Here is a 17171-nt window from a genome sequence, read left to right as displayed (position 1 = left end):
AGGGAGTAAGTATATAACAGAATGAATAAAGCTTTTGAAACAGAAAACATTAAGGTGAAATGCTAAATTGTGTGAGGGGGTACTAGACGGAGAACTTTTGTCCAACTGATTAGGAGAGGCTTCAGACAAAAGTTGGAAATACAAACACTGGGCACAGAGGAATATGCACTGGGAAATAGATGGTCTTTTCAACAAATAGTGCTGGGAAAACTGGACAGCCACATGCAAAAAAATGAAACTGGACCACTTTCTTTTAAAATAAACTCAAAATGGATTAAGGACCTAAATGTGAGACCTGAAACCACAAAACTCCTAAAATAGAACATAGGCAGTAATTTCTTTGACATCAGCCATAACAACATTGTTCTAGATATGTCTCTTAAGGCAAGGGAAACAAACACAAAAATAAACTACAGGGACAACATCAAAAAGCTTCTGCACAGTGAAGGAAACCGTCGACAAAATGAAAAGGCTACTACTAAGTGGGAGAAGATATTTGCAAGTGATACATCTGAAAAGGGTTCATATGCAGACTATATAAAGAACTTATACAACTCAATACCCAAAAACTCCACAAATAATCCCTTTACAAACTGGGCACAGGACCTGAACAGACATTTCCAAAGAAAATATACAGATGGCCAACACACACATGACAGGATACTCAACATCACTAATCATCAGGGAAACGGAAATCAAAACCACAATGAGGTTATCACCTTATACCTGTCTGAATGGCCAGAATAAAAAAGACAAGAGGGGCACCTGGGTGGCTCAGTTGGTTAGTCCAACTTCAGCTCAGGTCATGATCTCACTGTCTGTGAGTTCAAGCCCTGCATCAGGCTCTGTGCTGACAGCTCAGAACCTGGAGCCTGCTTCAGATTCTGTGTCTCCCTGTCTCTCTACCTCTCCTCCACTCGCATTCTGTCTCTCTCCCTCTCAAAAATAAATAAACATTAAAAAAATTAGAGTAAAAAAGACAAGAAATAAGTGTTGATGAGGATGTGGAGATAAAGGAACCCTCATGCACTGTTGGTGGGAATGTAAATTGGTATAGCCACTGAGAAAAATGGTATGGAATTTCCTCAAAAAACTAAAACAGAAATACCATACAATCTAATAATTCCACAATAGGGTACTTACCCAAAGGAAAATAAAAGCACTAATTTGAAAAGTTACATGCACCCCTATGTTTATTGAAGCATTATTTACAATAGCCAAGATATGGAAGCAACCCAAGTGTCCATTGACAGATGAATTGATAAAGAAGACATGGTATATACACAATAGAATATTAGTCATCCATAAAAAGGATGAGATCTTGCCCTTTGTGACAACATGAATAGACCTAGCGAGTATAATACTAAGTGAATTAAGTCAAAGACAAATAGCATATGGTTTCACGTATATTTGGAATCCAAAAAACAAACCAAACAAACAAGCAAACAAAAAGCAGAAATAGACTCATAAATACAGAAAACAAAGTGATGGTTGCTGGAGGGGAAGGAGGTAAGGAAATGCACAAAAGAGATGTAGGGGAAGGGAAGATTCAGGCTTCTAGTTATGGAATGAACAGGTCATGGGAATAAAAGATACAGCATAGGGAAGATAATCAACGGGGGGAAAAAAAGAACGAAAAGTTGAGAAAACAAATACTGGGCATAGATTGTGGAGGAAATGGAAAAGGGGATGATGCAATTAAAGGGAGGTAGTTGGCAGTTTACAGGTTGATTACTCTGTATGTTCTGACCTCTTTTGCACATTGAGACATTGTATACATTATCTCTCAAATAGGTTTTTCATCTACTCATGCTATCATTTGAATCCACAAAAAGTGTAGTACATTACTTCAAACACATTCCAGAAATTCTGATTGAACTGTGAAGCGTTGAACGAGCACATCACACAGCTCCAGGAATCCAGGATCAGCCATGGTTAGCCAGCATGACAAGCACATGATCCAGGTTACCTATGCAGCAATGCCTCCATACTGTGTAGTACATATTAATGGCTTTTATGTTATTGAATTAATTGTAACCTCAGGATATTACTGGAAATTTTATTTTTGACACTTTTTCTCATTGGATAGACTGATGAGCTGTGGGAATAAAGGGGGGGCATATAGAAATAATGTCTAGAAACAGAAGTTTGTGGGAAGGGAGACTTCCCAGTCAACCCACTTTATCTAGGAAGGCTTCCTGCATGAGTCAGAGTTGATTTGAGAATCATCCAGAATTAACAAAAGAAGGAGGGAGGCTCTTTTTCAGGCTCTTGGGAAAATGAGAGCAGGATAAGCAGTGATTTTAAAACTCTTCGGAGTCTCTGATTTAGGCATGACTCTCCCCTTTCATGCACATTAAATACCTTATGACATTAAAAAACGTACTGTTGGGTGGAATAAGAGTGAATTTTGCTTTGACAGGTGTTTGAGATGCCATAAGAGCCCTTAAAAGAACTGAAAATGAAGACACTGAAAGCTAGTGGTGGAGAGAAAGCGACAAAGGAAAGAGTCTCTATTAACTAACCTACAGTAGTCCTCCTTATCCACAGAGGATTGGTCCAAGACCCCCAGTGGATGCCTGAAAGCACACATAGTCCCCAACTCTACATGTACTATGTTCTTGCATATACATACATACCTAAGATAAAGTTTAATTTATAAATTAGCCATGGTTAGAGATTAATGACAATAATAGCCCAATTATAACAACGTATTGTAACAAGTTATGTAAATGTGGTTCCTCTCTCTCAAAATACCTTATCGTACTGTACTCACCCTTCCTGCGATGATGTGAGATGAGATACTGCCTACACGATGAGATGAAGAGAAGTGACTGACAGAGGCATTGTGAGATAGCCTTAGGCTATTGACCTTCTGGCCATAAATCAGGACGATCTGCTTCCTGACTGCCTTTTGGCACTGGCAACTGAAACCCTGAAAGTGAAATCGTGCATAAGAGAGGACTGTCGCATAGCCCAAATGAGATAATAGCTAATGTTCATCTAATGTTTACGGTGAACCAGGCACCCTTCTAAGGGCTTTACCTGTATCAACCCATTTAATTCTCATATCAATGCTGTGAGGTCATCCCCATTTTATAAATGAAGCAAGGTACTGAGAGATTGCTTAACTAAATTGGCTGAGGTTGCACAACTGGAATTTGAAGCCAGGCATTTCGACTCTAGAATCCAAACTTTTTTTTTTTTTTAACCCCTTCCCAACTCCCATAGAATCCATACTCTTCACCAAGGTGTTTGACCATATCTTTTTCTTAGAAAAAGAGGAAAATATAGCATAAATTCTGAAACTTCTTTATGATTCTTCATACTGAAAACTATGGGGGCCTTTTAATATGATAAACAGAGACGGTTACCTCCTCTACTTCATCCCTACTGCTTATTGCTTTGGCTTTCTAAGCATATTATTCTCTTAGTGTGATTCTAGGGTGTAGCTGACCTTAGCTCTATATTTATTATCTATTCATTCATTCATTCATTCATTCATTCATTCATTCATTCATTGTTTCCACACCGGGCAGGAGCCCAATAGGGGGCTTGAACTCACCACCCTGAACTCAACACCTGAGCTGAGATCAAGACTCGGACACTTGAGGGACTGAGCCACCCAGGCACCCACCCCCTCAGCTCCATTTTCTTTTAAAAACCTAACATATATTTGCTTTCCAAAAAAAATTCCACATATTTGAAAAAGATCCGCTGAGGCTTTTAAGTTAAGGATTCAAGATAAACAATCAGATATTTGGCTTTGAAGATTATTGAAATACCTTACAGCTATTATTGGCTTTGGCGTGCTAATGTTCATTAAACTGCAGCACTTTGAGGAGTATTCAGGAACGGCTGATAAACTAATTACCAGAGGTCACAAGGGCTGCCATAATTGGCAGTCGTCTTTTCAAACTCCTTACACTCCAGGGTGTGAAATACAGTAGGAAAACGAGTAGGAAAACTTCCAAATCAGGGATGATGGAGAATGGTATTGGAAAGTAACTTTTCTGCCGGGCTCCAGAGTTCCTACACGTTTAAACTACAAAGTACAAACGCGATAAAGACATCTAAGTTTTTCTACACATGGTCACACCTACCCAGGCTAACTGGAAAACAGATCTTAACTGGAGCCAGAGTTGCTGTTCCTCAAATAATGGCGCAAGGGTTTCTGGAAAAGCCACAGCGAACCAACTCTACCCCTGGTCCACAACTGCTTTTTAAAGCCTCCCCCAGAAATGCTCTCCTTCAGCCTCGGCGCTTCCCGGAGAAGCCCTCGGCAGGTTTCCCCAGTCTCCGCCCTGGACGTCAGCCTCGGCGCCCCGAGGCCAGCTCAGAGGGAGGGGAGGCAGAGCGGAGGGAGAGAAGAGAGAGAGAGCGAGGGAAATGGTCAAGTCCTCCTTAACTCCGGGCCCCCTCGCGGGCCTCACCCCTCCTCCCGGGGGCTGAGATTGGAGAGGAAGTGGGAAGGCTCCAATCTGTTCCTCACACCAGCGCCCTCATGCCCCCACCCTTCTCGTCAGCTCGGGGCTTCGGCGCGCCTCATCCCCGCCCCTCACCCCGGGAGAGGAGCGGGCGGCGCGGTAGGGCCCGCGGAGAGAGGCCGGGGGAAGCGGACGGCCTCCGTTCGGCAGCAGGGGCCCGTAGCCGCCCGCCCTCGGGCGAGCCAGGCCCGAGGGCAGCCCCGGAGACCGCGGCGGCCGGATGCGCGGGCGCGTCACTTCCGGGCGGTGCAGCGGCGGCCGCTTGGAAGATGGCTGCGCCCTGTGGCTCGGAGCTGCCCGCCAACTCGCCGCTAAAAATCCCGAAGATGGAGGTGCTCTCCCCGGCTTCTCCTGGTGGCCTGAGCGACGGAAATCCATCGCTGTCCGACCCTTCCACGCCTCGGGGTGCCTCCCCGCTCGGGCCGGGCAGTGCGACGGGCTCGGGGGCAGCGGCGTCAGGGGGTCTCGGGCTGGGGCTGGGGGGCCGCAGCGCCGCCTCGTCCTCGGTCTCCTTCTCCCCTGGTGGCGGCGGTGGCGGGGCTGCGGCAGCCGCCGCCGCCGCCTGCCGGGGCATGTCGTGGACGCCGGCCGAGACGAACGCGCTCATCGCAGTATGGGGCAACGAGCGGCTGGTGGAGGCGCGGTACCAGCAGCTGGAGGGAGCCGGCACGGTGTTCGGCAGCAAGGCCCCTGGGCCAGCCATGTACGAGCGCGTGTCCCGGGCCCTGGCCGAGCTGGGCTACGAGCGGACCCCTTCCCAGTGCCGGGAGCGCATCAAGGTAACCGGCCGCCCGGCCTGGGGCAGCGAACCAGAGGCAGAGAGAAGGCGGGGAAGCGGGCCTCGGGGGCGGGGGCCGGTCTGAGCTCAGGGCTCCCCTCCGGGGCCCGGTGGGCGATTCGCATCTCCTCCGCCTTTTTCTTCTTTCCCTGGGAAGGGGGCTTTTTTCCAGATGGCCGCCAGCCCGTAGGTTTCCTGAGTTTGAAGTTGGGCGTGCCTGCCGCCGCCCCTCTTTCTTGCCAATTGATGTTCCTACGCTCTGAAGTTGGTAGTTTCTCATTGTGCGCTGTGCGGCAGTTCCCGTGTCGCTGGCGCCTCTCGCCCCCACCGCCGGGGCCCCTCGCTTTGTTCCAGGCTGAGGGGCTCCCAGGCCGAGGCTTACCAGCCGGGGCGGAATTGAGGAAGGATAGAAGAGGGGGGCCGGTGAGCCCTCAGTTTAGGAATTTTCAAATGAGTGGCAGTGCAGAGCCACGCAAAAAGCGCCTTTGGACGACTGGCCTTTGTGTCAGTCGCCTTGCTTTTCTAACTTGAGCTTCGAAGGATAAGACTTGAGATGCTTTGGAGAATTGAAGAGGCTCGGTTGTAGTCAGATAGTGTATTGTTATCGTGGAGTTAGGGGCACAATTAAAGTTAGCCTGGCTGAGAGTTGGTCTGGAATTTGTAGAGTGTCGATGTCTCCAGAGTTAGGTTGGCTTGAGGCCCTTCTATGTTTCTGACTAAGCTCCTTCACGAAAGCCAGTTTTTCCCTGCTTTAGTTATTGTGCCGGATGTGGTGAAAAGTAAAGCTCTCAGTGTGCATCTGGCTATCTGTGGATCTGAGTGTTCAGGTACAGAGGCTTAATTTGGGCTAGAAATTTTTATCACCAGCCAGGTTATCTTTCCGTTGTTTGTTTTGACCTTTAGGCTTTCAGATTTGTATTATTGGCAGAGAGGGAGTTGTCTTTTAGGTAAGCTAGTTCCCTTGTCATAGTAGCTGCTAAAAGATTCTGGTAGGAATCTTTCTCCCAGTTTTCAATGAACTAGTTCTTGTTAATAGTCATAGTATCTGTGTACTTCTCTTCTGGTAGGGATGGCACTTTCCCCCCCAGCTCCTTGGGTAAAAACCCAGTGAGAACAATCACAATCACGCTAACGGAGGAGATTGTTCCAAAGTTGGAGAGATCTTGGCTCAAGTAGTGTTCATCCCGGGACATTGTTGCTTAGAAAATTTGGTCCAGAAACTAAGATATTTCAAACTTATTGACTGTCGTTCAGGGAATTTGGCACCCACTTCTCAATTACAGAATTGAATTGGTTTACTTGATAATGTTTACATTTAGGTCTTCTTACGACCCTCTCTTTTTATACCCCCTTAACAAGGGTGTCATTAAAGTAGTAGTTTATAGACAGGATTAAAGTAGTAGCTAATAGGAGCCACTGTGTTCTGAATCTCATTTATTGTTCTATTAAAGAATAAAGTTATAAATTCAATTTCAAGGTCATTAAGGTTAAATTTCTGGGAGTTTTTGCACCGTGCTGGTTAGCATCCACCCATGAACTTTTCATGAGTTTAGAAGTGTACTTAGGCATTTGTAACTGTTTTGGCTTGATTGATTTTGTCCATAGAAATTTCCCAATCAAAAGGGTAAAGTGTTGTGCAATCAAAACCTCAATGAATATAAATCTCTCCATAAAACTGTTTCTCAAACAACCAGGAAATAGCTAGTTGCGTCTTTGTCCACTTATGAGAAGCATAACCTAAAGCAAGGAAAGGAGATTGAGCTTCTCTGAAGAATTGTTTTTAATTTTTTAAATGTTTATTTATTTTGAGAGAGAGAGAGCGAGCATGAGCAGGGGAGGAGCAGAGAGAGAGAATCCCAAGCAGGCTCCATGCTGTCAGCGCAGAGTTGGAAGCGGGGCTCAAACTCACAAACCATGATATCATGACCTGAGCCGAAATCAAGAGTCAGATGCTTAACCGACTGAGCCACCCAGCTGCCCCCTCTGAAGAATTTTTAAAAGAGGATCTGTTCACCTGATGTCAAACAGATAAGACCAAATTGACCTCAAGCTCTTAGAATATTTTGAGAACATGTTGATGACAGTGGATTCTCTGATCAACAGTTGTAGGTGACAGGAGGGCAGATAACTGTATGTATTTTTTTTTTCTCTACTTGTTAAGTGATTTCAACCAAGGAACCAGATTTCTTCATTAACAATGTTGGTCTTTCCTGCCAGAATATAAGCTCTGTAAGATCAAGTTCTGGTTTCTCTTATTCACTGCCATATTTCCGTGCCTAGCACATAGTAGACACTGGACACATATTTATTAAATTTACCAAATACAGTCTAGAAGGAGAACTTTGGAAAGTATAGAGATCTAGATCAGTGTTACTCAAACTTTAACTCAAAGACATAGACTGAAACCCAGTTTGAAAAATTTTGCATTGAATACTAAGCTCTCTCCCTCTAGAAGACTTAGTATAAATGTAATCTTAAGCACACAAGCAAATGTCGTCACTGAGACCGTAGCCTTACACAGTTATGAGGTGGATGTCCCCAAGTAATCCAGAGGATGTTTATGAAAATAAAAACACAACTTTAAAAAATTCTCAGAGAGTCTCAGATACTTGAAAGCAAATCTTTAGATCCCAGTTTCAGAAATGCTTATTCAGAATGAGTAATTCGGAAATCTCTTCTTCTTGTTTTTTAAGTTTATTTATTTATTTTTGAGAGAAAAAGGGGGAGAGAAAGAATCCCAAGCAGGCTCCATGCTGTCAGCCCAGAGCCCGACTCAGTGCTCCATATCACGAACTCTGAGATCATGACCTGAGCCAAGATAAAGAGTCGGACGTTTCACCGACTGAGCCGCCCAGGCGCAACCAGAAAGCTCTTCTTTTACTTTATTGTCTTGATGAGAACTGCAAAAAGAAATTCAGCAATCTTTTGTGCTTTGAATTTCACAAAATAGAAAAAGTACAGTAAGATATGGACCATGAGGAAGTTTTTGTACGGACTAATGTGCTCACTTAAATGTGAATTCATGTCAGAGGGTCACAGGGAAGGAATATCCTGTGTGTCCATTAAATTTCTGGCTCAATGCATTTGAAATATGCATTAAAATGCAATTATGAAAACTCAGTAAACAATTTCTTCTAAGTTTGAAAGGAGGGAAGAGGTATATAGGAACTTCGGTTTTTCCAGGAAACTTTCCTTTAATCATAGTTTCAGTACGTTGAGGTAGCAGCCTTCATCTCATCACAAGAAGGCATCAGAAAGCTGAGTCCCATCCCAACCTCTTCCCTGGCTACCTTCCTGAATACCCTGAAAAACACATCACTTCCCTTTTTTGGACTGTGTTTTAGACTTCTTATCTATTGAAATTGTAAATTTTGAAATTAATAGCTCTTGGATTTTGCTACCAAAGTACTATTTTTGCATGCTATCTAAGTGAATGTGTATATTTCTAAGTGCACAGGGTTTTAGCTTAAAGTCAGATATAAACATTTGTTTGTTGCTGCAAAGAGTTTCATTTTGAAGTCCGACATGTCCATTTATTGGTATTCATTCAGTCATTTGGATAAAATGGATGTGTTTGATACTGCCTTACTGCACAGATTACTGTTTGGTTCTGAAGTTTTGCTGCTTTTTTTGTTTGTTTGCCAGAAGAAAATCCGTCCACTAACAATTCCAGCCTAATTTTGGAGCCAGATAAACAAATGGGTGGTTTTCTGTCTGGTGATTGCATGATTTTTCTCTTATTCTATAGGCCTTTTCATCATGTCTCCATTCACCAAATAACTTGAGTGCTTACTATGTGCAGGGCTGTATGCTAGATGTTAGGATAAATAAAGAGCTTACAGTGCAGTTGAAGTATGTATAGACACATCAAAGAGTTAAAAGCTGGACAACACAAGGGATGGTATGTGATGGCAGTATTTGATTAAGTGTCATATGACTAAAGCAGACAATAAGTGTGATGACTTCAAAGGAGGGAGAGATCTCATCGCAGTCCATACTGTAGTAGTTGAAAGATCTATCTAGACTTGGCATTCATGAAAGCATTCACTTCTGAGCCAGATGCTGTATTCACACTTCAGTCAGTTAATCTGATGCACTGCAAAACTCATTCTCAAGTCCCATATTTTTGGGTGTTCTCCAAAAATTTGCCTCTTGAGAGTTGGCTTTATGTCTTTGAAACAGATGTGTACTTCTAGCTCTGCCTCGAGATGAAATGCAAGGTGATTGTATGACCTAAAAAGCTTGTGTTTGCTGGATCAGTACTGGTTGCTCATCAGACAAATTTAAAAGTGATAAGGAGTCTTCTGCCTAGCAACCAAAATGATCAGTGTTTTAGGGGTATTGCTTAGATTTACTCATTAGTAATGAATGAATAATTAGCAGACAAATTACATATTGACCTTTCGTTTTAGCCCTCAAGCCTTGGCATTTGTTTGTGAGAACCAGTGAGGTAAAGATGGCTTGAAGCCAGCAGATAACCTGTGTCCCTGTGTAGCATTTTAATAGACTCCACCCACCTCTGAGGATTTTTCTCTGGTGTTTGCAGACAAGACGTTCCCTCTGTACTGTCATTGAAAGATTTCCGAGAAATATGGTATACCACTCAAATCGTTTGCAAGAAAGATTGGGTCAGATTTGTTTGCTTCCATTTTTTACATATTCTGTTTCTGTTGTTCCCATGCCACTGTCATCCAGAGGCTTGTGTGTTCCAGAACGCTTGCCTGCTTGTGAGTCTGATAGAGGCTTGATGTGTATCTTAAAGGATTAGACCATCTTGGACTACCGACCATACACTTACAGTCTTTCAGTTTAGGAGGTAAGGGTCTAACAAGCACATGTTAAAACTTTGGATGAATAGTCTTCTGAGTTTATTTCTTGGCATTTGGGGAAATCTAGTGAAGAGTGGAATGAAGTTGTTATGGATCCTTCAATAAGATGATACGTAAAAAGAAAAAAGAATTTAGAAAGCACATAGTACAAACAGTGCCGTGTAATAAAACTTTCTGTGATGATGGACATGTACTATGTCTAACACAGTTCATTGTGATAGCTACCAGTCACTTGTGGCTGTTGAGACCTTGGAATGTGGCTAGTGTGCCCAAGGAACTGAATTTTAAATTGTGTTTCATTTTAATTAATTTAATTTTAAATTATAAATGCCACATGTGGCTAGTGGCTACCATATTGAACAGTGCAGGTAAAAAGTTGTTATTTGGAGTATTAAAGAAGTCTATTTTACGAAACAGTTTTCTTAGCTACATACTCAAACCTTTAGGGGAAGCTTAAAGTTCCTTTTTTTTTGCCCTCCCTGTCTCTTTACCCCAGAGTAGGAGGAACCTTGATAAAAGTAAAGAAAAATGGTCCACCCTACTAGGGAGGAAGAGCTTTTAGTGCACAGAATAAAGTCTTATAATCTTAGTTAGCTAGGGCAAACAGTGTCATATTCTTGATTTTCTAGGACAATGCTGTCTGATAGAACTTTCTGTGATATATGTGTCCTGTTGTCTGCACTGTCCGTCAGCCACGGAGCAATAGCCACTAGCCACAGGTGGTTATTGAACACTTGAACTGTGGCTAGTGTGACGGTGTGAAACTGAATTTTTAATTTTCTTTAATTTTAATTTAAATGGTCATATGTATGTAGCCAGTGGCTACTGTATTGGGCAGAACAGCTTTGGAATAATGATATTCAAACTTTGTTTGTTTTTGTGCTCCCAAAAGACTTTTTGTACTCTCTTGAACATTTTAAAATGGACATTAAAGTTTTTTTGTTATAGGTGAAAGTTTACAGGATGTTAATAGGATATAGGAAATATTAAATCTAGTATGAGATGAATAAAATGAGCATTGACTATAAAATGTACTCAGTAATGTACTATGAATCTGAAAAATCCACGCAAAATTCATATCTGTAGATTTTATCAAATGTATCTTGAGAATGTTGATGATCAGACAATATTCCACTTAGCATTTAAAGAAAACCAATATCCCTAACCTATATTGCTTTGGTTATTCTAAATTCAGGGGCCAAGCTTTACACGTAAGAAATACATGCCAGCTGGAAATGCCAGGAATCCCTAAGGTTTTATGATGCCTTGATTAATCATGAAAGAGTAGGAATACCCCAGTGGGAGGCCACTGCTTTAAAACTCTGAGCATCTTTCTGATATCTTTCTTGGCAGCCGTAGCGGGACTGGACCCTTGAATTCCACTGTCCTTAGGAAGCAGGAGAAAGATGTGGAGCTTAACTCTTGGCTAAAGTGCAAGAATCTGTGGGAGGATTTGGAGATCTTACCCATTCCCTTTCATCAGACCCAGCTGACAGATTTCATCACAGGGTTTCTCCAAATACTAAAGTCTGAAATAGGGACTTACTTTTTTATTATTATTATTATTCACCACAAATATTTGAGTGCCGTGTGCAGTAGGTCCTAGAGATGCTGCAGTGTACCATTTACTGTCAGGGTGTCCACCTTCCAGTGAAAGAGTCAGACTACAAAAGCACCAGTTACAGGGTTGTGAGCAAGGTCTGTGTGACACGTTGACATTAAGCTCATGGTGCTTCAGGCATACACAGGAAAGGCACGTCGTCATAGGCTTTCAGGAGGTAGATCCTGAAGGTAGAGTGGACTGAACTGAGTAGAAGCAGGTAGTTAGAGATGAGCACTTGGGGTAAAAGACCAGAGGCAGCATAACCTAGAACAGTGTAAACTGCCAGTATAGTAAAATATATTTTGTTCAAGAATCTTAAACTGGAAACATCCAAATACCGCATTTGTTCCAGAAAATTTATAAGTGACTATTTTTTCACCCTTCCCTCTCCCCATGGTCTTCTAAGTTTCTCAAGATCCACATATGAGTGAAAACATATGATATCTGTCTTCCTCTGACTGACTTATTTCACTCACAGAAGATTCATAAGTGGTAAGCTGTTTAAAAAGTCATCCCTTTTGGGGCACCTGGGTGGCTCAGTCGGTTAAGCGTCCCACTCTTGACCTCAGCTCAGGTCTTGATCTCAGCGTCATGAGTTCAAGCCTCGTGTTGGGCTCCATACTGGTCGTGAAGCCTACTTAAAAAAAAAAAAAATTAATTAAATAAAAAAGTCATGCCTTTCAACTGAATAACAGTTTGCTATAGTGCATGGCATTTGGTGAAGGTATGACTTAGAATCTACAAATGACTCGTTAGTGGTGTCTTAAAGAACCAAGAAAGGGTGGAGCAGATAGTTTTGGAATAACAGTATGGTGGGCATACCAATTATAGACAATTTATATGTTTTTATAGATAACCTTTTTATAGTGTTAGATTGTAGTTGTGCAGGTATCTATTACCTATCTCATTCTTATATACTGGAATAAAAAACCAAAGCAATGCATCTTTTGAACATATAGTAAGAAGAAATATATTTTACCCTGTGGCCTAATAGTCACGTAATATATATGTTTAACTGAAACATTTCCACAAAATAATAATGATTGTAGCCAACACTTCTGTAACATTTACTATGTGCCATGCACTGTTCTAGGTGCTTTGCAAATATTCACTTATTTAATCCGCAAAATGACATGCTACTTAACTATGTGCAGTACCCTCTGGTATGTTCTATTATATTCGAGCACAGCTAATCTGGCTCTAGAACCACCAGGTCATATGTCCTCTCGAGTATCATAAGTATACAGCACACGAACACACCCAACACATTGCCTGTACCTGGTAGGCTCTTTCTCCAGTCTCCTCCCTGCAGGTACGTCGTCCTCCTCCACCACCACCACCACCACACCTCCTCTACCCCAGTACTTGGCAGCATTGCCTCCCCTTTTCACCACCCACCCCCTCCTGGTACCTCTCATCCTTCCCTGCCCCAGACACACACTCATTTGTCTCCAGAAGTTCCCTCACCTAAAACTGGTGCAAAGAAAACCTGGGCGGATGGGGGTGCCCGCTCCCACTGGTATTGGGCAGCTGGCTTACTCCTGGGGGACTGGCAGCTCAGGGTCACGTTGGTCCCCACACGGGCCACACCCAGGAGACGGCAGGACGGAGGAGCTGGAGGAACTGGAGCAGGGAGACAGGTTAAAAATTCAATCCCCAGGAACCAACAGACCCCCACCTCCACCACCTCCTACACTCCCCGCCTCCCTCTTCTGTCACTCCATCTGCCCTCCTCCAACCTTTACAGGCAGCCTTTTGGGAGAGACCCGCCTGACCTCCCTGGGGGCTGGGGCGGTATTGCAAAGTGTGTGCTTCACACTTACCCAGCACACTGAGTTCTAAAGTTTTGCTGCTGTGGCTCCTATTTATGCCTTGATGGTCTTGCACATTCACAGAGCAGCGGTAGGACCCAGAGTCTTTCTCCCGGAGGCCCTGCAGCCGCAGCGACACGTTGTGGGAGGGCATGGAGTAGACCAGGGATACCCTAGGTTTGCTTGTCGTGGTCCTGCTGATGTACGCCAACACCTGGTGTGGGGCACGACGCCTCCCGGTTATCACATGTATACACTGTGCCCGCGGGCTCAGCCCATCCCCTCCCCCACACTGGCAGTCTTCAAGTGCTCCTCCCCTGCACCCATCCCCTCCAACCTGTACCAGCTCCCCATTCACCCTGTTCCCCCCAGCCACCCTCACTGACCCTGGGTGCTCTTTACCATGACGCTTCTTGATCCCCTGTGCCTTGTCTCTTTATCTCCCACTTCGGGTGTTTAGAAAGGTGGTCACAACCTACTAAAATTGATTTCCCAACTCAGCCCACTCGTGGGCTATAACCTGCAGTTAGATAAAAGAAAATTAGAAGATACTGAGATGACATCGGCTTTTTTTTTTTTTTCAGTCATTGTGCTCTTTTAGATTTAAGGCATCAAAACTTCAGAAGCATTAATTTGGAACAGGTCATGTCCCCAATATTCTGGTGAAATGTTTTATATGATGTAGTTCTAGCTAGCTGGAGCCTGAGGTTAGAGGGAAGAGGGTGAAAGGAGGTGGGAAGTGATCAGAAATGAGACTGGAGACATACATAAGAGGTGAGATGAGGTACTAGGGGGTTTAGACTTGACCCTAGACTTAGTCATCAAAGAGCTGTAAGCTGGGAAGTGGACATAGTCTTAGGTCCTAGGACTGGCTGTAATGTGGAAAATGAATTGGCAAGGGTAAGACTGGAAGGACAAAGATCACTCAGAGGCTTCTTGCAGTAAGCTAGACAAGAGGTACAATAAAACAGTGGCCATGAAAACAGAAGACAATAGATTTCAGATATGCTAAAATCAGCGCGGCTGTTTGGGAATCTGAAAATTTTATGGGGTTTGTTAAATCTTCTACCAGCTTACACAGGATTCTTTGTTGTAGTCCTCAAAGATCATCACAGTGCTTCATTGCCTGAATTTTTAGAGTTGGTCCTAGAACCCAGTGAAATCCAACTAAAATATCATTTTGGCACAGCTCTGTTACCTCTAAGATGTACTCTAGACTCTTGGATTCTAATCTCCCTAAACTTCAGAAGTGATGATCCTGCCTTCTTTTTTCCCCTCTTTTTTTCTAACATTACCAGAGGGCAAGAACTAAAATTCACATCTCCAATTTCATATATTGATTGTCATACAGGCACTCTGAAGTTGCTCATACTGCTAGGCTGAGGTAGAAGAGCAGTTTTCCCCCCTTTTGGAAGGTTGTGTCTATGTAATGTTTAAAAAAGGCTTAAAAATGGGAGAAAGAATGTCTTGAGTTTCAAAAACAGACCAGGATCACAAAGAGCTTTAACTTTTAAACAGTTGATTGTTGGGACTGCTTTGATTATTGGGTACTCTTTAATCCTGGTTTGGGGCGGGGGAGCGGTTCATGCAGTGTGTTCTTCTCTGCCTGCTGTTGACCATTGCAGAAACAGCATTCAGTACTCAGGATGAATGCTTAACAAATCTGGGCCTAGTATGCATATGTTGCAAATATCTGGAGTTTGTAAACTATGCGGAGTCTTCCCCCTACTGTTCCAAATCATTGGAAAATGTCTGCGAATGGAAAAAGGCATGTATTTAAATCTGTTTTAATTCTTACCTGTTGTAGTTGAGAGAGTCCTTGAGAGCCAGTGGAAATACTTACTTTTTTTTTCTTGGCACTAATCAAGTGAGTGTTCTCTTGTCACTTAGTGGGATGTGTTGTTATTCCTTAGTATAAAATACAAACCTGTGTTTATTCTCAGACATTTTAGGAATAACAGCCATCATTTTATTTTTATATATGTGCTCTTGGCTGTATTCATAAATTACATATTTTGAGCTACCAAATAATATTTCAGTCAATATAAATTGATACAATAGAATGGAAGTTATTTACTTAGATACGTCTTCTAGTTGCCTTTTCTCAGCCTATGTAAGACTATTTTGTTGTAATAGCCTGAATTTTTGAAACTCACAGTATTATTGTTGCTCTACTATCTACCTTCAGATTTCATTTATTTAAATAAGTCAATTATGTTTGTAATTGGTATTAATAAAACCAGAATAAAGTTCGTATCTATCAAAAACTGCTTTTATTATTATTATTTTAAATTTGCAGATACTTTCTCTAAATGGGAAGAGCTGGTTTATGATTTAGAAAGAAGAGTGTGATAGGTCAAAAAGTACCTCAACCTTACGTTTAATCTCTCAGCTGCCATATAAAATCTTAAGGAATTTTCTTTCATTCATTCATTCATTCATTCATTTAGCAAAAACCCACTGAGCTGCTTCTGCGTGCTGGCCATTGATGTAGGTACTGGAAATACATCAGTGAACAAAATTGAAATAAACTCCTGCCTTCAAAGAGCTTACATTCTGGTAGAAACCAATACGATATTTAAAATATACAATTCAAAACAATTAGCACAATAGAAAGAAATTGCCTCAAATACGGTATTACTAGATATCAGCCTTGTTGACCTTAGAACATTAGAGCTCTTATTCATTATATGTTAGTTTTGCCTTTACCAAATGTTACCATTTGCCTTTACTTTCTTAATGATTTACATGACTTTATATCTTTTTATGGTGGTATGTCCAGTTGTCACTGGGGTTTGCCCCATCAAGCAGCAAAGTGCAACCTTGTTAATAGTCATTCAGTCATTAGATTATGAGCACCCCTATTCAGTCTTCTGTATAACCAGGTAATGTCCCTTCTCTTTTGCAAATTAGAAGACATGGTTAATAGTTGGATTTTGAGGGATCAGATTGTACCTGTTTTAGAACAGTATAAAATATTTTTTTCCTTTATATAAGTAATGTAAACCACATTATAAAATTAAGAGGAAAAATCAAGGGAGAAATTTTAACTTTATAGCAGAACTAACATATCTATGAAACCCTAATTTTCAAGAAGTGGTGGTCAATCTGATTTTACTTCCAGTAAATTTTCATGCACCAAAAAAGGAATGAGAGGTCTACATTTTTTTTCTTCCATTGAAGTCCAGGAAAATATATGAGCCATTCATACTTCACTGTTTGTCTGCCTACAGCTTCTTGTAAGCAGGCTGCCCAGTGAGTGAGGCATGTTCCTATGGTTAGTTAAGATTCCTTGTTTCCCCTTTGGTTTATATGTCAGTGTTAGTCACCATATTCTTGCCAGGACTACAAACCTTTGAAAATGGTTAGATAATTAGCTTTTATAAAGAAAGAGGAAATAAGAGCAAAAGGTTGAAGAAGCTATGCTAGTATAGACAGGTGTTTCTGAAACTTGAATAATCTAAAGCATGTTTATACAACAATGTTACTTGAGGTGTAACAAACCTAAATCTAGGTGTAAACTTGTTATTTGTAGATCTCATGTGTTATCAAACAAAAATAACTGTAAAATACTTTTATGTACTAATAAAACTAAAATTCAGAAAATCAAGCTAGCATTCCTTTAACACTAGATGATGTGGTGTAACTGAAACTTGCTTTCCA

General features: G+C 42.0%; 2 protein-coding genes and 1 long non-coding RNA gene across 10 annotated transcripts in view; 1 reads left to right on the top strand and 2 right to left on the bottom strand.

The window, feature by feature from the left end:
- LOC123600876 overlaps positions 1-4675 on the bottom strand; it is a 33666-nt gene extending 28991 nt beyond the window's left edge. For all 5 annotated transcript variants that reach the window (XR_006713862.1, XR_006713860.1, XR_006713861.1 and 2 more), the window contains exons 1-2: positions 4563-4675; positions 2777-2935 (exon numbers count right to left, since the gene is read on the bottom strand). This is a non-coding gene — a long non-coding RNA (uncharacterized LOC123600876). The remainder of the gene's footprint in view (positions 1-2776; positions 2936-4562) is intronic.
- Positions 4400-17171, top strand: part of MSANTD2 (Myb/SANT DNA binding domain containing 2) — a 31409-nt gene continuing 18637 nt past the window's right edge. For 2 of the 4 annotated variants that reach the window (XM_045483306.1, XM_045483307.1), the window contains exon 1: positions 4400-5266. In XM_045483306.1, the coding sequence (XP_045339262.1) occupies positions 4505-5266 (762 nt within the window). In that variant the 5' untranslated portion in view covers positions 4400-4504. The remainder of the gene's footprint in view (positions 5267-17171) is intronic. The other 2 variants (XM_045483304.1, XM_045483303.1) reach the window with 1 other exon arrangement.
- LOC123600874 (endothelial cell-selective adhesion molecule-like) lies at positions 13138-13721 on the bottom strand. The gene is made up of 2 exons (XM_045483311.1): positions 13521-13721; positions 13138-13320 (listed from the first exon to the last, which is right to left on the bottom strand). Exons 1-2 carry the CDS (start codon positions 13660-13662, stop codon positions 13139-13141), a joined length of 324 nt encoding a protein of 107 aa, XP_045339267.1. The 5' UTR covers positions 13663-13721; the 3' UTR covers position 13138.

This window comes from Leopardus geoffroyi, chromosome D1, assembly GCF_018350155.1.
Source record: "Leopardus geoffroyi isolate Oge1 chromosome D1, O.geoffroyi_Oge1_pat1.0, whole genome shotgun sequence".
NCBI lineage: Eukaryota > Metazoa > Chordata > Mammalia > Carnivora > Felidae > Leopardus > Leopardus geoffroyi.
This window is presented reverse-complemented; position numbering and strand designations above follow the sequence as displayed.

Bases quoted from the DNA above. Each gene is read 5' to 3' on its own strand.
- LOC123600874 (XM_045483311.1), bottom strand. From the start codon at position 13,662: ATGCCCTCCCACAACGTGTCGCTGCGGCTGCAGGGCCTCCGGGAGAAA. The intron at 13,321-13,520 runs GTAAGTGTGAAG...TCCCTGCTCCAG, and splicing joins TTTAGAACTCAGTGTGCTGG to TTCCTCCAGCTCCTCCGTCC.